This window comes from Colletotrichum chrysophilum, assembly GCF_026319265.1.
Source record: "Colletotrichum chrysophilum strain AFK26 chromosome Unknown scaffold_168, whole genome shotgun sequence".
NCBI lineage: Eukaryota > Fungi > Ascomycota > Sordariomycetes > Glomerellales > Glomerellaceae > Colletotrichum > Colletotrichum chrysophilum.
In genome coordinates, this window is record NW_026517455.1 from 59,210 (window position 1) to 79,380 (window position 20,171).

A 20,171-nucleotide genomic window follows, 5' to 3' on the forward strand; every position below is an offset into this window, starting at 1 on the left:
AGGCCGCCCTGCGTTGCTGTTGTTGCTGTTGTTGCTACTGTTGCTGTTGTGTTCCAGGGATACCAGGTAATTGAAATTCAAGTATCGGGGAAGAAGTTCGTTGGATACATAGAGGAAGCCTGGAAAAGCGAGCAAGGTTGATGCCACACAGGAAAAACGTTGCAATGACTTGAAAACATGACGAGTTGAAGCGCAATCCCTAGAGAGCCGAGTTGTAGTAACTTGCATTGTCTGCAAACCCCACCCTGGCGCAGAGTATAACGACCCAGACAAGAGAGAACGTTTCAGGATGTGTGGTGTATTTCTGACGTCAGTACAAGAAAGAGTTGCCAAAGCATGAGATTCGTGATAGTGGTTTCATACACTGGTGTGGAAGCCGTCCATACCGCTTCGTGATGACGTCAAGCTACACCGCCTCTCCATGGCAAATTGGTAGTGTCTATCCCATTTTCTCATGAGGTGATCTCATTAATTATTGTTTTAGGGCATCCTGTTGATATTTGTCGTTCTTGCTGGGATTTGGCGCGTGCTACGTGCCAAGAATACGCGTTAAGGGTTTTCGTATCGAAAGCGAAAAATGCTAAATTGGGATTTGTGGACTCAGCTTCTCCTGCCTACTGAGCAATCAGAATAGGTAGTAGGTATTCGTATTCAATGAACAGTGTCAATCCGAACGTGACGCGTGCAGCTCAATACGAGACCCAATCTCCCACAGGTTCCGATGCGACCCCTGTTTTTGTACTACGATGCAGTTTGCCGGAAGGTTCCCATAACATAAGTATCGCAGAGTTGAAAGACAATAGCATGGCTTCCCTCAGTCACAGTCTCCGAGTCATCGTTGTTCACCATGAAATCGCAATTGGCTTTCTTCTACTTGCCATGCGCTTTGCTCGCGCCCATAACTGCGGCCGAAAAGTCTTTTCAAGATTACATCCTCGCTCCTACATCGCGTGTCATCAGCCCGGTTGCCATCCACCAGACCGGCGGCAATGTTGAGAATGCTGCCGGCTTCCTCACCATCAATGGCGCGGGTGTAGCTGGTCTCCCAAACGCCGGATCAACGACTTTCTCAGGAAACGGATCTTACGTCACTTTAGACTTCGGCAAGAACATCGCTGGCAGAGTCGGCTTCCAGGTTGATGCTGTTTCTGGGACGAGCGACTCCATAGGCTTCACGTTCAGCGAATCCTCAATGTACATCAGTGCTCAATTCTGCGATTCTGTTCAGCCTGAACAATTCGATATGCCTCAATGGTTCAACAATACGACACCAGGCTACTACCAAGCGGGCCACGAATTCCAGCGAGGAGCCTTCCGATACCTCACAGTGGTCCACAACTCGACTGGGACTATTAGCCTCTCAAATGTCACCGTATTTTGGACCACATCTCCCGAGATGGCTGATCCCGCAGCCTACAAAGGCTACTTTCATTCCGACAGCGAAAAGTTGAATCGAGTATGGTATGCGGGCGCTTACACAAATCAGATCTGCTCGGCAGATCCCACGACCGGGGTTGCACTAGGCGCCCCATCTGCTGGGTGGTATTATAATACTACCATTTCGAGTAAGTCATATCTCACACAAAGATATTTTGCTTTGATGGATCCTCATCGCGTACGCAGACGGCACGAGCGTTCTGCTAGATGGAGGCAAAAGAGATCGAACCGTTTGGCCCGGAGACATCGTTATCTCGGGACCATGCATCTTCGTAAAACAGTCTCGATCCTATCCGGAATGCAATCGATTCGCTTTTCTTATACCAGACAACGGATGGTCGCCTCCCTGCCGCGGGACCTCCTCTGGCACAGCTTTTCGCGTGGAGCTTTACTTACCATTGCCATACTCTCAACGATGTGTATGATTATTTCATGTTCACTGGTGACATGGGATTTCTAATGTCTATATGGGGCCAATATAAGTTGGGGGTGAATTATCCTCTGCAATTTATTGATTCGTCTGGTCTCGCCAACGTAACCAGCACGTCTGATTGGGGCAGGGTTGGTATGTCGGGTCACAACATCGAGGTAAGATTATGTTCATTTTCCTATGGTGGTTTGAGGCTGCTAAGAAAACACCTAGGCAAATGCGATTTTATATCATACACTACAGAATGCTTTGACGCTTGCCGCGATCTTGAACGCCACCGGGGAGACACGTAACTGGGAAGCTGTAGCTGCAGGTATCTCCCAAGCCGCGAACAATATTCTTTGGGACGAGTCGGCCTCCTTGTATCGGGACAACGATACCATCGCGTCTGAATCTTCCACAACTTCCTATCCTCAGGACGGTAACTCGTGGGCAATCATTTCTCGTATAGCCAATGGAAAACGAGCCGAGGCTATCAGTGATGCCTTAAAGGCACGCTGGATACGACCGTATGGGGCACCCGCAGTTGAGGCTGGTCAGACTATCTCTCCCTTTGCGACTGGCTTTGAGCTCCAGGCACACTACATGGCCGGTCATCCGGACTATGCCGTAGATTTGATGGAATTTATGTGGGCAGACTACATGCTCGACAATCCACTGATGACCAACAGCACTTTTATCGAAGGATTCGCCACCGACGGTACTCCACTCTATCCGGTGTATGATTACAATCCACGAGTCAGCCATGCCCACGGCTGGTCTACGGCTCCCACATCGCTGCTCACTTTTCATGCCGGTGGTCTCACGATGACTTCGGCAGTCGGACGGACTTGGAAAGTTGCGCCTGCTCTTGGTGGTCTGAAGGCTGTCCAGGCAAGCTACGAGACTCCTCTTGGAACTTTCAAGACAAGCTGGGTAAACAGCACCCACGGCCTGTCGGGCACATTTGAGACACCAAATTCAACCACTGGGGAGTTGGTGATGCCTTTATTCACCGGAACAAAGAAGATGGTTCTTAAAGGACCCAAGGGCACTCAGGAAGTTCCACTCGCGGATCCGTCCTCAGCGACGGTCATGGGTCTCTGCGGGGGCAAATACTCTGTTGAGATCCTGTGAGACTTTTTGGATTCGAATGCCTGTCAGTCTCTTGATGGTTGTTTTGGATTTATCTTAACCTAACAGGTCCTCAAGCACGACGAATGCCTCGAGGACAACATCCCAGAGACCCCAATCAGTTTCAACAGGGGAGGTTTAGGCCTCGGTAGCTGCAAATAAAACCTGTTTGGGTACGCACATGAGGACCCCAGTGAAGACCACCTCCGGTACATGGGCTACCACCCGCGATCCCTCGCCGACGACCTCAAAGTCGCCAATACGTGGTCCCGCGCCCATACTGACTTTGGTTCCCTGACGCTGCTGTGGAGTCAAGATGTGGCTGGTCTCCAGATCAAGACGTCGTCCGGTGAGTGGAAGTATGTCCCGCCCGTCGACAACGGCATCGTTTGCAATGTCGGTGACACACTCGACTTCTGGTCGGCGGGGTACCTCAAATCGACAACACATCGGGTCGTGCGACCCCCGGAAGACCAGGCCTATCTCTTCCGTCAAGGACTGTTCTACTTTGTGAGACCCGGTGACGATGTCGACATCAAGCCGGCTCCATCTCCGCTACTAAAGAGATTAGGGCTCGTCAAGCAGGATGCCGAGAACGCGGAGCCAGTCACTGGCCTGCAATACGTCAGAGAGCGCGTGAAGAACTACCATCATCACAATGACTACGCAGACATGAAGGGCAAGAAGTTCAAGGTTGGCAACTTGGAAATCGAGGATGAAGCAGATTGAAGGATCAGAATAAAATGTCATTGTAACTTTTCCAAACGCCTCCCGTCTATGTAAAACGCCTCCGCTGGCATCCCAAATCATGTACATGAAGCGTTTACTGGTCGAACTCGCCAGCGTACAGAATCTCGTCACGCTTGCCGTTGACAACGTCCCAGAGGGCGCGCTCCTCGTGCTCAGTGTCTCTCTTGAGCAGGGTAGACAGCTCGACGCCGGTCTCCTTAGCCTGGTCCTCCTTGGCGAGTCTGACGTGGAGGAAGACAGCAGTCCTCTTGCCAGTGTACAGGGCGTGGGGGACGTTGGTGCTGTTGTCCGAGTTGGCGTCGCCAATAGCGTAGATGCCGTTGACGTTGGTCGCGTATCCCTTGGCGACGTCAACAGCGAGCCTGCCGCCCCAGAGGGTGACGCCGGCATCCGCTCCGATGGAGCTGCGCTGCTCGTCGGGGAAGCTGGCGAAGAAGACGGAGCGCTCGAGCGGCTCGCCCTCGGTGAAGTCGACGCGGAAGAGGTCGTGCTCGGGGGCGGTCGCGAGGGAGGGGTCGGCGGGGTGCGCGCCGCCGTCCTGGAGGCGGGTGACCTTGGCAATGGTGCGGTTCTCGACGGTGACGTTGTGCAGGTCGAGGAACTCCTGGAACTTGGGGTTCTTGGCCTCGGTGGCGTTGCGGTTCTCGGGGGTGTCGGTGCCGTTGACGAGGGCGACAAGGTCGGTGTTCAGGGTGAGGATCTCGCGCACGAGGGAGGGCACGTCGGTGAGGTCGCCGAGCAGGCCCATGGACTGGTCGGCGTGCTCGTGGCCGTCGCACCAGGGGCACCAGTACAGGCCCTTGCCCCAGATCTCCTCAATGCCGGGCGTGGAGGGGAGGATGTCCTGGAGGCCGGTGCCGAGGACGATCTTGCGCGCCTTGACGGTCTGGGTGCTGTTCTCGGCGCAGGTGTAGGAGACCTCGAAGTTGTCGGCGTCGCTGCCGCCGATCTTGGTGACGGTGCCGTTGATGGCGGAGACGGTCTCGTAGGCCTCGATCTGCTTGCGGGCGGCGTAGCGGTACCATGCGGGGGTGACGCCTGTTGGGGCAGATTAGCAGATGCGCGGGCAAAAATGTTTCACAAGGATATCCTTACCATCGAATCCGAGGACATCGTGCATGTGCCTCGTGGGCGCGTTACGGTACTCAGCAGAGTCGATGAGGAGAACATTTCTCCTGACACGGCCGAGAGCACTCAGGGCGGCAAGGCCTGAAGGGCCGCCGCCGACGATGACGGCATCGTAGAGTGTGGAGGAGTTGGCGATGGGCGCGGCGGAAGCCAGGCTCAGGGCCGAGAGGATGATGGATGAAAGAGTGAACTTCATGATAGCGACAGTGCTGTGATGGTCTAGTAAAAGAGTGTAGACGGTGAGTTGGGTATTAGAGAGCTGAGCTGGTGTCAGGAGAAGCTGCTGAGCTACGAGTTTCTTTCTTCTCAACCCAAGGGCATTCCATGCTATTTATCGAAACAAAAAAGCGGTTGGTTTCCCGGACATCTCAAAAGTGCGTGCCACGGCATCTTGATGGTGTGATACCGCGAGACATCTGAAATGAGCCTAAGCAGCCGTAGATCTGGGTGACAGCGCCACGGCATGCCCGTCCTGTGGGGAAATCGGGCCGTGGCATTAGCGTCAGGTAAAGTAAAGGATCTAGTGACGGTGCCAATCGAGAGTCGACAGCATCGCTGAAAGAGGTAGGTCGGTCTCTTCAGGTGGGTGTCCTTGAATGTGGCATCGATCTGCCTTCAACCAGGGGGATGGGTGTGATATTCTTTTTTTAAGTTTGGTCGTCTTGGGTCCTGCGGAATTACCGGCGAGCACGCCTTTCACGCCTTGGGCGGCTGTTCGAGTTGATGCGGGCGATACTGCATTGCAGGCTGAGTCAGTATCCCGGGGAATCGTCATTGCGTGATCGCCGAGTCTATGTAACCCTCCCCCCAAAAGATATCAGAGGGACATGCGACACAATCGCGAATTCGTGATAGCGCGCTGGCGGGAGCGGGTGGCACGAGTCAAGAGCGGGAGGGGCGGGGATCTTGGGTCCTCGGCGGGAGCCGCAGCGTAGCAGCGGTCAGCCGTTGAAATGTTCGCACTTCTTACGAAAGGGAAATTCAGTAGAGTTGATTAAAATCCAAAAAGCTTTGGGGAGAAAATCCTGAAAGATCAGATGATGATTTCCCTGTAAAAATGCCGCTAGCTACTGGGTAAGGTCTCGGTTCTACCGCAAACTTTCAGACTAATCCCCTTGTGGAGTTTGTCATTATAAACAAGCTTAATGAGCTATGATCGCCGCCGTGTCTTGGTCTAAAAAAGTTTGGACGCGAGCTGAGATCGTTCCTCGACCACTTGTGCTCCATCGCAAGAGACATCGGGGAAAGAAATGAGACACGGGAGCAAGAGTTGGCATCCTCAACGACAGATACGAGATTGATTCACCGATATGCCTCAAGCTTTTACTTAAGAGGTCTTGAGCGGCATGCTTTCACGACATGTTCAAGTTGTCATTGGCTTCCCGTGAGACGGGTGTCTTGGGGCACCGTCATTTCCGGCGAATAGCCGTTGCTTTTGTCTCGGGTGCCACGCGAAGGTGCATTTCTTGCGAGGCGCCAAAGTTTCTCGCGGCTAGATACAGCTCAGCAACCTCGACATGGGTTTCACGCCTTATGCCAGCCGAGAACGAGGCGATCTTGCGCCGGACTTGGTGACATTTTGCAGACTCGGGTGTTGCTATGAGACCGTGAAACTATTGATAAGTTCGTCCCAACATTGGCAAGTTCAAGCGACCACCTTATGCGCTTGATCATCGCAAAGGTTCGGGATGAGACGGGCCAAAGGTTCTTCCATCTGTTCATCGGAAAGCTTTGCCTACTCATAGTGGGCTTCTCATTTGCCCCTCCTTTACTTCGATCCTTCCCAGACCGAGGCCTGCCGATGTCAGCGTCCGGAAAGGTGGGGCCGACCGGTCTCGGGGTGGTCGCCGGTCAGCCCAGGTCTCGCTCCGGGCGTTCGGCACGTCAATTCGAGTCCATAACGTCCGGTGACGACGTCGAACCCCGGCCTTCGCGATCTCCAACGACTTCCAAAGCAACTGATAAGTGATCACGCCAAGACGAATCGACTCCTGTGTAACTGTGCCGCCTTCCTGCATGAGATAACATCACGTGCGGAACCGGGGGACGCAAACATGTCGTTAGTTTCCCCTCTTCTCGCTGGAAGGCCACATGGTCACAATTTCCAATGATCGCGATCTCATTCGTGCTTACCTGTACTAATTGACTACGCTAGAGCGGCGAGACTTGCGCGCCTGTCAGCGAAAGTGCTGACGACCACATCATGGCTGTCATAACCTGGCCAATCTTGGCCATCCTCGGCTTGGTGGCGTACACCGTCTACCATCATTCAAACAAACCCCGAGGCAAGCTTCCGCCCGGCCCCAAGCCACTCCCGCTACTCGGAAACATCAGAGACTTCCCGCCCAATGGCGTCCCGGAGCACCTCCACTGGATCAAGCACAAGGATTTATATGGGCCAATTAGTTCCGTGACAGTCATGGGAATGACGCTCGTCATTGTCAACGACAGGCAGATGGCGCACGACTTGCTTGACCAGGATGCAGTCAAAACATCTGGACGACCCACGATGGAAATGGCGGGCAAGTTGTGCGGCTACGAGAACGTCCTCCTCTGCCAGGGCTACACTCCCGACTACCTCCGTCGCCGCAAGTTCGTTCATCAAGAGTTGGGGACCAAGGCTTCTGCGGCGCAATTTCTCGATGTACAAGTGGCTGAGGTGGGCCGGCAGCTTGTGCGTTCGTTGAGGGAGCCTGGCGACTTGCTGCGTCACTTTAAAAAGTGAGTCAATACTACAATCCTATCTTGCATGTACTTGCTGACAGCAATTGAAAAAGGGCTGCCGCAGCCACATCGTTGAAGGTGACATACGGATACACCATCGAGCCTCACAAGCCAGATGCCTTGGTCGACATGATTGAAAAGGCCCTGACGGAATTTGCAATCGCAGCCAGTCCCATGGCCTGGGCCGTCGACATATTCCCTGCCCTCCGCCATCTTCCTGAAAACTTCCCCGGTGCGACCTTCCAGAAGCAGGCAAAGCAGTGGCGCAAGTCGATCCAGTCGTCAGCCTACATCCCACTCGAGTTCGTCAAGAATCAGATGGCCAACTTCACCTCGCCAACTTGTTTCGTGTCCAAGACTGTGCAGCAACTGGGAGTCGGCGACGACGGAAAGTTGAGTGCCGAAGACGAGGACGCTGTGTTGTGGGCAGCTTGCAGTCTCTACGGTGCCTCTACGGACACGACGGTGATTGTGCTGACCAGCTTTGCCCTGGCCATGCTCAAATTCCCCGACGTCCAGCGCAAAGCGCAAGAGGAGATTGACCGGGTCATCGGGACGGGTCGCCTGCCGGGCTTCGAGGACCGCGAGAAGCTACCATACGTCGACGCTTTGGTGAAGGAGGCCTTGCGGTGGTGGCCGCTCACGCCCATGGGCTTCCCTCACACCGCAACCGAGGATTTCGAATATGAGGGATATCATATCCCAAAGGGCGCCATGATCTTGCCTTCAGTTTACTGGTTCTTACACGATCCCGAGGTGCACGCTGATCCTGACACGTTCGACCCCGACCGCTTCCTTCCGCCTCGCAATGAGCCCGATTCTCACATCGAAGCGTTCGGTTACGGGCGCAGGATTTGCGTCGGAAAGGTCTTTGCTGACAACAGTCTGTATCTCAACATTGCGCAGACGATTGCGGCGTTCAACTTCAGCTGGGCTGTTGGTGAGGACGGCAAAGAGGTCGAGGTGGATGTGCAGCCGAAGCCCGGCGTGCTTATGTACGGAACGGATTTCAAGTTCAAGGTTACGCCTCGTAGCGAGAAACATGTCGAGTTGATCAAACAGCTGGAGAGGAAGTATCCGTTCGAGGCGAGTAACGCTGCGCAGCTTTCCGATCCGAAGGACTTTGTTATCCGGTACTAGGGACAATATCATATCATACCACACATGTTGCATTTGAACTAACCTATCAATGTCGTCTGAAGAGTGTAAATATCATTCATGTACATAGCGGAAGGGTATGTAGCGATTGCAAGGAGCACACTCCGCCTCGGACATGTGCATAGTATATACAGAAACTCCATATCGTGTTCTCATGCAGTCGTATCGCTTTCACATCGTGTACTTTTCCCAATCCCATTACTCCACCCCATTAACCACCCTCAGCGCCCGCCTCGGACCCATCACAACCGAGAAGAAACTCGGCTCCTGCCCGTCAAGCAGCCCATCCGCACTCGTGACGCTCTCATTATCCGTATTCGCATGCCTGCTCGAGCTCGTCCGAGGGTCCCTCCCGCTGCGCACATCCTCGCTCGGCCTCCTGGGGTTACTGCCGCCGCTCCCGCTGCCAAACGCCGTGCCCCCTGTGCCCCCGGATCCGGATCCAGACCCTGGCGTCGGCTCGTCCACCATCCACTTCGGCTCCACACCCGCTCCCACCCACGAGAATGACTCGTTGCTGGCTGTGCTCGCATCCCTGCGGTGGCCACGCTTCTCCTGGCGCTCAGCTGCTCCCGCCGCCAGCAGCGCGCCGCCAAAGTGCATCGAGCTCGCGCCTGAGTACCGGTTCACCTGCGAGAGATGCTGCTTGTAGGCCGCGACCTGGCGGCGGTACAGCCAGGCGCAGAAGCCCAGATACAGCGCCAGCGCGCCGAGGATGCCGGCGATGACGCCCGCGGCGACCAAGCCGGCGTTCGGGCCGTTGTCTTCGTCCTTGGCGGGGGCAGAGCCGCCGGTGCTTGTGGGGCCGAACGCCGTGATGGTAGCTGTTGCGCCGTCCTGCGTAATGGTGAAGACCGGGGGCTTGCCGGTCGCGAAGGGGCCGCCTGTTGCGGGGCCGGCGGCGGGGGTTGTGGCGGTAGCACCGCCGTCGGAGTTGCCGCCGATGACGCTCTGCACCTTGCCGGGGACCTTGTAGCCCCACGAACCGGCGAGGACGGAGTTGTCCGGGCTAATGTCGGCGGGGTGGTCTGCGGCCTTGAAGCTGTCGCTCCATTGGAGGCTGCTGGCGTTGAAGACGTATACGCCGGAGTTGTCGCACGTTTCGTTCTGGCCGATGTAGCCGCCCACGACGACCATTTGGCCATCGCGCATGCTGCAGGTGTGGCCTGCTCGGGGTGATGGCACGCCGTCGCCTTCGTCGACTTTGATCCAGGTGAAGGAGGGGATGGTGAGGATGTACATGTCGTTGTACTGAGTTTGTTGTTTCTGTTAGGGGGTTAGCGACGTCACCATATGCAATGAGATTAGATAGCTTACATATGGCTGAAGGTTTTGGCCGCCGAAGAAGTAGATCTGAAAGCTCGACGCGTCGGGTGCGCTGGCGACGACAGCACAGGGATTCACCCTGACCGAGGGCTTGTCGCCCGTCGTCTTCTGATGATACCACTCCGACGTGGCGATGTCGTACACATCCAGTGTTCCCAAGTCATCAACAAAGGTGTCTGCTGAGCCGCCTGCCATGCCGATCAAGACTCCCCTCACACCCCAGCCCGGTACAAACACAAGGGCGCCATCAGCTCTCTCGGGGAAAGCTTCAGAATCTTGGAGACCGCCCTCGGTAATGTTGCGGAAGACACCGCCGTCAGCAGCGCCCGCGCCACGGAGGGAGTTGACCCCAGTGTTCATGTAACCTGGGTGCGTAAACTCCAGCAGACTCTTAAGATAAACCCTGGGTGTGTGAATCGACCACCCTGGAGTTGTGGACTGGTCGAGGTGGCCGCCAAAGTACCAGCTAAGACCGAGCTCGGGGACAGACAACCCAGCTCCTTCGGAGGATCGCTGGACAGCGACATTGGCATCGGTCGAGTAGTTTCCTGACGAGGTCTTCGGGTCGCTGAATTCGAGCCATGAGTTGTCCTTGACGGAGTACCGCCAGATCGACATGGCAGCGGGGGTCGCGTAAACACCTTCCGCACCGTCGTTATCGGCAAACTGGCCGCCGTAGAGATAGAGGTAGTTGTAGTCGTTCCACAGATAGCCATTTGCGACCGCGGGTGGTCCATCAGGCTTTTGCTTCCCGGTGAGCGATAGTGAAGACCGATCCCAGGATTTCGTGAGATCTAGAGTAAGGAAGTTGTTGTCTGCGGGGTACGGTTTAGAAATAGCCTCAGCAACGCGTGTAAGTCGACCTACTCCATGTGTTCGTGGTTTGTGTCGCCTCAGTCTTGGCCTGTCCTCCAAATATGTATAAAGTCCCATTGAGCAACGCGACTTCTCCTGGTTAGCTTACGTCCGACCAATGTAGTAGACAAAGAGCCCACCTTGTTGACTCCATCTCAAGCAAACATCGGTAGATGTAGTCTGTCGCGGCCGAATGACACCGGCGTCTGCTCCACTTCCAACCTTTTGGCCGCCGTTGCTGTAACTACAAGCCGGAAGAATGACAGCAATGATCAATGCAATCATGGCGAATCGTTGCAGACTCGCGACCGTCGGCGGCGGCGCGCTTGAGACTGATTTAATCTTCGGACGCCGAAGTTTGGTGTACCAAGCCGGCTTCCCAACCTGCATCGAATTCTGACGTTGAGGATTGCTGGACTGCTCATGCCGCCCGGTTTCGGCCCGGCGTCCGTATTCCCCGTCACCATCACCGTCTCCATCGCCGTTGCTGTCGTCGTTCGAACTTCGGGTGCGTTCTGATACTAGTTCGCCAGCATCGCCAAACTCCTTCTCACTCGATACTGACTCCTTGCGGTCGCGCGCATGCTGCGACGTCGGCGTCCCCGGCATGTCCTCATCGCTGAAGTCATCCTCCAGCCCCACCTCTTTAAACATCGACTTCCTGTCTTTCTTGATGTTGCTCACCATTCCGAACGGTCGGGGGCGCAGGCCGGATCCTTCTCGTAGGCGGTCGGAGGTGTTTTGCGAGTTGAAGCGTGGTCGTGTGTGTGGCGCGCTGTGCGAGCGGTGGTCCAGAGGAGGACGGGAGAGATTTACAAAGGACATCGTGAGAAAGGGGACGGGGTAAAATGGGCGTGGCGACTGTTGGGATACGAGATAACGGGCTGTTTGGGTGGGAGGCTCTGACGTGCGAACAGTGGTTGGACGCCGCTGCTATGATGTCGCCACCCTGCAGATGGGTGGTAGGGATTGTCACATCGCCCGCAGTCTGGAGCGGGATGGAAGAAGCCTGTGAGGTCACCTACGGCAGGGTAGCTGTATGTGAGACGTGGATTTGGGTAGAGTTGGGGCAGATTGATGAGAAAGATGTGACGGGTTTAAGGCTTCTGGACCCTTTGCGTGACAGGGGAGTAATGGTCACCTCTCTCTGCGCATCACAAACGCATTAAGAAGGAGGAAGAAGGTTAAGAGATTTTACATTAAGAATAAAAATGAAGATAAAAAATAGGGCGGCGTGTCCAAGTCATTCGACCTGATCCAGGAACGGATACTTGGATACTTGGCTGAGGCGACTTTTGCCCTGCCCTAGATTCAAGTATATCGAAAACGCGGGGAGATGGTTGCTCCCGGGAAATGGAGCAGAGGGTACGCTGGTACCTCCATCACAGAGTCGCACTACAGATTTAAATGGTTAATGAGACCATCCAGTGGAAAGGGTGATAGCCACGGGACTGGGCGCTACCGAGGTGGCGGCCGCGGAGGCAGCGTGGCAGTCGTGGACGAACTGGAAGCCGTCACGGCAACAACAGGAAAAGAAGAAGAAAGCGCCACAATACCACGCCCGTTTATCGCAGAGGCCGCCTCCAAGCGAGTCGAAGCGAGGTGGGATTTGTGGCACAACAAGCGTGACAGGCCGGTCCGGCAAAGCGCCTCGGGGCGAAACCTGGTAGAGGCTGGGCAGACGCCAGTCGCTGCTGAATTCATCCAGGAACGGTGTCGACACGCCGCGGTGATTGGGTGCCCACTTGGGCGAGGTTGGCGGCGATGACTTCACCCGTCATCATCGGCAGGCCATCTTGGAGACCCGGTCGCTGCACGAATGCGACCCTAGGCTGAGCCGTCTGTCGGTGTCGCGGTCAGACGAAGACAGACTGGACCCAATCGAGATGCCAGAACCTGTCTCTGATTTGGCAATTTGCCAGTAAGAACACAGGGGATTGTAGCAGATCTCCTGCAGTCGGAGGAACATGAAGGTAAGGTTGTGTGCTCCAGGACGAGTTCCATCCCCGGGCTGGGCTAGACCGAGGACGGCTGGAGGAGCTGTGCCTGTGTGTGCTGTGTCGCGTGTTGGATGGAAGAGCTGCTGGTTCGACGGGAACCAAGAATTGAACAACGGTGGAACGCAGCGACCGGGGCACATGAAAACGGCCAACGGTGGGAAAGGGATGAACTTGGTGGGAGCGGGAAACGGAACGAAAGCGGCTTCAAGGCCGGTTCGTGACGTCACACAAGGGACCCCTGTCGTATCAGCAGTGTAAACAAATTTGTCCCAACTGTCCATTGCACTCATTTCATGGGCAGAAGCACAGTGTTTTAGATTGCAACGTTGCCAGGTCTTATAGACGGAAGATGGTTGAGCGTTAACGGAGAGAGTTCCCCGACTTCAATGTGGAAGACTCGTTCTAATGCAGAGATCATCAACTATGGCTCTGCTCATAGCCACAGTCCACTCTTGTTATTGAGGCGTGAAGTTATTTTGGGCTATTTCTTTTTTTCAAAGTCTCAAACATTCTGCAGATCACCCGACGCTGGCTGAGATGGCTTCCACATGTGTCTTCAGCGCCCAAGACGTCATCTTCAGGGGCACTGTCTGAGCTGCCGGCCGACGCCGATAGATCATGTCAACACCACTCACATGAGTTATCCTGCTGCAATCTAACAACTGAGTGGCTCGCCAACTTCACCAGATAAATATGCCTCCGCAATGCCCTTGACCGTCACATACGTCCCCGCTACGCAGATGAACCCTCCCGCAGCAAAGGTCAACACCGCCACCAGTGTCTGGAACCATTTCCGTGCCCACTGCCTCCACCCGTCAAAGTCGTGATAGTTATCGTGCAACCAGAACGCGCCCGCAATCCCATACGTGTACCACGCCGCGAACAAGCTTGCCGCGATGCCAATCAAGTAATTGAAAATCGGCACTCCCACAGCCAGCACAAACGACGCCGCGTTCGACAGTAGAATCAGCACCGTCCATGTTCCCCATCCCGCCCACGTATGACTGTGCAGGTGGCGGCTCTTGCGGAAGATCCTCACGAAAATCAACTTGGCCGCGGTGTGCGCATACAGCGACCCGGCCAGCAGGAAGTTCGGGATCGCGATGCCGTACGCCGCCTTCGCCCACTTCGGCTCCAGGCTGCTGAACGCCGGAGACGCGACCCCGTCGCCGAGGTAGACGTAGCACACCACCGCGAACACGGCGTAGAAGGTCGTCGCGAAGCCCTGCAGCACGTACGCGGCCTTCATCGCGTCCTGCGGGCGCCGCATCTCCGACATGAGGATGAAGAACATGAAGTGCCCCGCGTACGCGAACACGGGGTTCGTGATGGCGATGAAGGCCGTGTAGAAGTCCGACGCGACCGCGACGCTGACCTGCCGGTCGGCCGCGGGGTGCAGCCCGGCCCCGATCATGCCGACGACCCCGGCGACGAGGATGGAGATGACGGAAGGGATGCACAGCCACGACAGCTGGTCCATCGTGCGTGGGAAGCTGAAGATGAAGGTCGGAATGGCGAAAATGCCCGTGTAGAGCATGAGGCAGAGCTTGTTGTCGCTGAGGGTTGCGAGGGCGATCTGGCCGGCGAGAAGCTGGCCGCCGGTCGCGAAGATGGCGAAGACGACGGTGCCGAAGGCGAGGAGCTCGCGGCCCGGTCGGCCGAAGAGGATCTGGCCGGCGTCGCCCATGGAGTGGATCTCCGGGTGGCGGAGTTTGAACTGGACGAGGAGCCAGGAGGTGTAGGTCGCGAAGACGCCGAGAAAGACGATGAGGACTACGCCGGGAACGAGTCCGACGACGGCGAGGGAGGAGGGGAGGGAGAGCATGCCGTTGCTCACGATCTCGGCGATCATGAGGACGGCGACGAGATGCCATGATAGAGTCTTGTACTTGATCTGTGCAACGTGTTTAGCATAACTCCTGGAAGGTGATGTTAGATCTTTCGCGGATATTACCTGGTGATTCTCCTCGTGCCCAAAAGGGTCCAGGTCGTCGTAGACCACCGGTCGACTGGAGTCTTGATTGAAGCCATTGATGCCTACCTCGCCGCCGCTGTAATCCTCACGATACTGCTTCATCGCTTCCTGTCACCCGAGTGCACCTTTCGATCGCGGTTCCGGAATTCCAATTGTTTCAATTCAATGCGAGAGGAGACGAGAGGCCCAGGTCAATTTTGCGCTCATTATCTGTAATCAGCGGGGTAGGCCATGTATGACCAGCACTTGGTGATGATGATCAATACGAGATGCATGTCTTATCGACGTCCCCTGCCAAGGGTGCAAGCGCTTATCTTGCAATGTCACTCTACAGTCGGCAGCCGTCTAGATCAATACCAGAAGATCAGCTATGCAGACTCATGTATATTTTCGTTAGCTAATAGTTCATCAACATTATTATTGATAATTAACAATAAGTATCGGGATGGGTGGACAGAAGAAAGTTGAAAGTCGCAAAGACTGAACACATCTTCCACCGACTCCGGCACCGGGAGCCGGCACCGACAGGTTGGGCAACCCTTCGGACCCTATCGGACTCTTTCGGCGTGCTCCCTACATCCGACGTCCCAGAAAGCACAAAATTGCGGAGTTGGGTCGTACGATCACCAGTGTGGAGAAGAAACCACAGTGATCTCCTTCACTTCATACACATCCCAATGATCAGCCTTGGCCGGATCACCGAGCGGGTTAAGCGCGGCAAAACGCATCGTGTAATTGCCAGGTTTGATGTCGGTTCCATCCCCGAGCCCTCCAAGCCACCAAACACGGTGCCTTGCCGTCTCGATGGACGTCCGAAAGATGTTCACCAACGGGAACGCAACCGTCCAGTTCTTATCGTCCCTTGCTGGGTCGAAGTTGGCCTGGCTCGGCGAGCCCCGGTATCCCGTTGCAGTCCCAACATAGCCGTTCTCTCCGACTACGGGTGGGTACGACGCCCAGCGGCTCTCATCCCATCCAGCTTCAAAGATGTCCCATCGAAGGGTCTTGGTGCCCCACAGCATCTCATACGCGATGCGGGGGAAGTCTTGGGCTGCGGTGGAGAGGTCGAACGTGAAGGAGACCGGCTTGGTGGCATCCAGTGCAGTGTTACCATCAGGGCCCTTCGTCCCTGTAGGAGAGCCCTTTTCGAAAGTCTCATGCATTTCCTTCTGGAGGTCGGCGGCCAGTCCAAGGTAAGGGACGGCAAGGTGTTCGCCGACACTGCTCTTGATGGCAATGTTTCCGCTGTAAGTGGGTAGCAGGGCAGCGTTGAGTTCACCTGGAGCCTTGAAGATGAACTCGGCGGTTTTCGTCTCACCCGGTCCAACACTGAATCCATCTTGAGGCAGAGTGACTTCCGGCACCATCTTCTGGGGCGTAAGGGGATACTTGGCGATCTTGGTCGGGTCGGAAGCGTCAAGGGTATCGAATCCTCCGGCCTCTTCCACGGCAAAGGTGTACGTAACAGCCTGCGCGGCATTGTTGGTAATCTCGACAGTGTGCCTCTCGATGAAGTTGGCCGTATCGTTGAGGGCGAAGCGCTCGAGCGAGAGCTGGGTAGTGTAATCCAAAACTTTGGAAGCATTGACGAGACCAGTGCCGACTTGAGCTACCGAGGCAGTGAAGCCGTCAACGACGTTGATGTCATTGGACCACTGCACCGGCTCACCGCTGGAGATGATGCGCATCATGAGCTGCTCGCTGAACTTGGCGCCGTGGACCTTCTTGCCTCCGAACTTGCCGATGTAGAGGGCAGCTACACCAGCAAGATACGGCGTCGCCATCGATGTACCGCTGAGAATAGCCCATGTCGGCGGAGAGAGATAGGAGCTGAAGACGTCGCCACCGGGACCGGCGATGTCAGGCTTCAAGGAGAGATCGTTGAGGGCGCCGATGCTAGTGAAGTCGTTTGCGAGGTTGCCGTACGGGTTGAGAATGCCAATGGGCTTGGACTGGTCGAGGGAGAAGTCGCCAGTGACCTTGCCGCCGTTCTTGATGACCTCGATGATCTCGTGGCCTGCGTCGCCAGATACGGTGCCGATGGTCGCGCTCTCGTAGTTGAAGGGGACCCCGATGACGGACTCGTCGTTGTAGGTGAGGACGTACTGGGCACCGACGGCTCTCGCGTTGGCCTGCTTCACCAAGTTCTGGCAACCTCCTGCGCGGAGCAAGATAATCTTATTGGAGAAAGAGGGAGTTCCGGCAGGGAATGACTGGCATCCACGCGCGATTTCGGATGTAGTGTCCAAGGTGAGAGGAACGATCGGCACGTTGAGGGTCTCGGGGAAGGCCTCGTCGGCCATGTAACCAATAGTGAAGGTTTTGGAGACACCGGAAGCATCGGTGAAGGTCGCGTTAAAGGGTTTTCCCGCAATGACGGACGCTTCTGTGGATGCAACTGCGATAACACCCTTGGCTGAGGAACCGGAGCTGCCGTGGTAAGCGCCCTCCCAACCCGAGTTGCCGGCTGCAATGGTGATGACGATTCCAGTGGCTGCGATACGGTCGCACACCCGTTGCCAGGCGCTGTCAGGCCATCCATCAGGACCGCCGATGCTGGCCGTGATGACATCAACCTACATGGCCGGTTAGCGAAGGATGTCGTTGGAGGCATTGGGATGAACTGCTTACATCGTCGTCGTAGGCGGCCAGGAAAGCTTCAATGAGAGTCTCGTCATCGGTATAGTCCTGGCAGAATCGTGAGCTTCAATTTGCTGGATCATCCGAGATGGGTTACTTACTCGAGCACCCATGACCTTGTAACCGTAAATCTTGGCTTTGGGGGCAACTCCCTTGAACCTGGAAACCATATTAGCAAGCGGCTCGCGCGGTTTAATCGGCTGTCGTACTCTTCTGTTTCACCAGCAACAATGCCAGCGACGTGAGTTCCATGTCCCTGGAAATCTTCAATGTCGTCATCGGGGTTCTTAGGTTCATTCGGCCAGGCTGATTATCGTCAGTTCCATCTCCCTGTTCACCTTATCATGGGTAACCTACATCCATCGCCAACTAGATCGCGACCACCCTCAACCTTGAATCCAGGACCGAACCCACCACCAAGCTTTGAAAGTCAGCACACAGCCCCAAAACATGGGATGAAGGATTCTTACAGCGGGATGATCATAGTAGATTCCAGTGTCGACAACAGCAACCTTAGCGCCCTCGCCCAGGATACCCGCCTCATGTAATCTGTAGACGCCGGTGGACTTGTGAATCTCGCGGAACGGGACTGCTGCAGCGTCTCTCTTGTCAAGCGAGCCTTTGGGTGAGGGGTCGAGCTTGATCATGCGAGAAGGCCAGACTGAGTCGACGTCGGTGATCTTCGAGAGGGAGTCGGTGGTTTCAGTGTTGGACTCAATGCTGACAGCCTTGAAAACGGGGCTGTTGAACTCCTTGACGACTCGGGCGCCGGGTCGCGCATTGATGGCTGCAGCTACCGTCGCAACATCCGCAGCCTATAAGTTGGTGAGTATATCATGTCACACGCAAACTTGATGGAGTTCGTCACTGACATCTGCCAGTTGCAGGATGAAGCGGTTGGGAATCACCGTGTCCGTTGTCGTGGAGTTTTCTCTTCGGCCAACACGCGAGGCGACACCACTGCCAAGAAGGCAGAGGGCCGTGAAAAATGTTGAGGCGCGCATGGTAAGGTTCGACGGGCCGTGGCTGGACAGCTACCAATCCAACATGACGGTATCTATCACGGCGGTTTTCGGCGTTCTTATAAGAAGTCATGAGCATCACATTGTATTGCACCATCCATGATCAATATTACCATGTCGTCTTTCAACTGAATCCAAAAGAGAAGTTGATCCGTTGAGTCCTTCCTAATCCAGCAGCTCGGGTTCCCGCCGAGTTCGGCTCCCACGGCACCCGTGGGCTGTGGTGAGCTGCGTGGTATTGAATGAGACCATGATGTGGAGTTTCATTGAGCTTGTTTGGCTGCATCGTGTGGTTGTGGAAGTTGTTTACCATGTGCGCCAAGAAAAGGGTCCTCTTCCATTGAGCTGGTTGGTCGACTCTGTCATCCGAGATCTCGGTCATATCGGCAGCCCGGAAGCGCCTTACGAAATTTAAACACAACAAGCACTTGAACCCCTTGAAAGTGTTCGCAATGGGATTGAGCCCGAGGCCTTTGACAGCATCCTGCGGAAGCCGACCTCGTATTGAGAGCTTGGCTGGTTACATCCTCCGAATCTGCGCAGTTGCGGTGCATGAGACTGCGACATTGCCATCCAAGTAATGTTGGCCCGGTGGGCGATTCGGGGCTCAGAGCTGCCAGAACGGGCAGTCAACTCCGCTCCGAATGGGACAACTCTATTTTTGCCCCGGTCCGGAGTGGGTTCTGTGGTGATCGATTCCAGCCGCAATCTCCGGATGCCCCTCCTCCAGAGTGGGCTTCCTGATTGATAAGATCTTTCTGTCCAATTAGAGAACGTGTTACTGTAGCATACAACAACGCGAAGTTGAGAGTAAGCATGATTGGGATAGTTGACGAAAGAGATGAATACAGCTGAAAGGCAATATTATGACAAAGAGTTCGTCTGAGTACCACGTTGGGGGGCGGTTTATGTTTTCGCTTGACACATCTCAGCTATCCCACCAGTCTGTTGCATCTCAAAAGATGCAGCATTGTTATTCAGCTAACCTAGGTGTCGAAGAGAAAGTTAAAGCTCTTTTGCTCAGCAATTATCAATCGTCTAGTGACGTCAAGTCAGAAACAACTGGACACATCCGCTGAGACTTAGTACTACCGGTAGTTGACCGAACATCTTGAACACGTTTTAGGGTTTGGGGAGACAGCGAATCTTCTCACTATTGCCGCAGGAGTAACTGTGAACGTCTGAACGCACCGACTCAAGCAAAGTCTGTTTCGTTCAACTAGCTGCGGATATTCTCGAAAGACTTTGATTTCCAATTGGGTCTTTCAAACGGCCAAGATGTCGCGTGTATGTGGGCACGAACTCATTCCGAGGTCGCTGAATCTCTCTGACTCTCACGGAACGAATACCGTTGAATCTCACTGCAGGAGTTGCGATGATGTCTAGCAATCCCTGACAAACGAAATGGCATCATCGACGGAGAAGAGTCTCGCTGTCATGTAAAATCTTCCGAGATGTCATCTCCGCGGCCATGTCCTTGTTGCCTTCAACAATGCAGGCTGGGGATGGAAGCCAATGGGCTAATTAGGTTACTGGGAGCCCTGTTTTCGCGCTCAGCCGCAAGAGAGATCGGATCAGCGACCTGGTTCCACATCTCTATCGGGCCGGAAAAG

At 55.2% G+C, this 20,171-nt stretch overlaps 6 protein-coding genes across 6 annotated transcripts; 2 read left to right on the plus strand and 4 right to left on the minus strand.

Annotated features, from left to right (window-relative positions):
• Positions 1-847: 847 nt before the first annotated feature.
• Positions 848-3,709, plus strand: COL26b_012240 (uncharacterized protein; the record flags this gene model as incomplete). Its single annotated transcript, XM_053184885.1, has 4 exons — positions 848-1,461; positions 1,998-2,025; positions 2,111-2,979; positions 3,175-3,709. 4 exons carry the CDS (start codon positions 848-850, stop codon positions 3,707-3,709), a joined length of 2,046 nt encoding a protein of 681 aa, XP_053031173.1.
• Positions 3,710-3,803: 94 nt separating this feature from the next.
• On the minus strand, positions 3,804-5,054 carry COL26b_012241 (uncharacterized protein; the record flags this gene model as incomplete). Its single annotated transcript, XM_053184886.1, has 2 exons — positions 3,804-4,768; positions 4,826-5,054. 2 exons carry the CDS (start codon positions 5,052-5,054, stop codon positions 3,804-3,806), a joined length of 1,194 nt encoding a protein of 397 aa, XP_053031174.1.
• A 2,007-nt stretch (positions 5,055-7,061) lies between these two features.
• COL26b_012242 (uncharacterized protein) lies at positions 7,062-8,722 on the plus strand (the record flags this gene model as incomplete). Its single annotated transcript, XM_053184887.1, has 2 exons — positions 7,062-7,579; positions 7,636-8,722. The coding sequence occupies 2 exons, from the start codon at positions 7,062-7,064 to the stop codon at positions 8,720-8,722; spliced, it is 1,605 nt and encodes a 534-aa protein (XP_053031175.1).
• A 216-nt stretch (positions 8,723-8,938) lies between these two features.
• On the minus strand, positions 8,939-11,608 carry COL26b_012243 (uncharacterized protein; the record flags this gene model as incomplete). Its single annotated transcript, XM_053184888.1, has 3 exons — positions 8,939-10,006; positions 10,058-10,860; positions 11,386-11,608. 3 exons carry the CDS (start codon positions 11,606-11,608, stop codon positions 8,939-8,941), a joined length of 2,094 nt encoding a protein of 697 aa, XP_053031176.1.
• A 1,968-nt stretch (positions 11,609-13,576) lies between these two features.
• COL26b_012244 (uncharacterized protein) lies at positions 13,577-14,998 on the minus strand (the record flags this gene model as incomplete). Its single annotated transcript, XM_053184889.1, has 2 exons — positions 13,577-14,815; positions 14,876-14,998. 2 exons carry the CDS (start codon positions 14,996-14,998, stop codon positions 13,577-13,579), a joined length of 1,362 nt encoding a protein of 453 aa, XP_053031177.1.
• A 521-nt stretch (positions 14,999-15,519) lies between these two features.
• On the minus strand, positions 15,520-18,540 carry COL26b_012245 (uncharacterized protein; the record flags this gene model as incomplete). Its single annotated transcript, XM_053184890.1, has 7 exons — positions 15,520-17,472; positions 17,528-17,584; positions 17,638-17,695; positions 17,746-17,842; positions 17,894-17,957; positions 18,007-18,351; positions 18,409-18,540. 7 exons carry the CDS (start codon positions 18,538-18,540, stop codon positions 15,520-15,522), a joined length of 2,706 nt encoding a protein of 901 aa, XP_053031178.1.
• Positions 18,541-20,171: the final 1,631 nt, after the last annotated feature.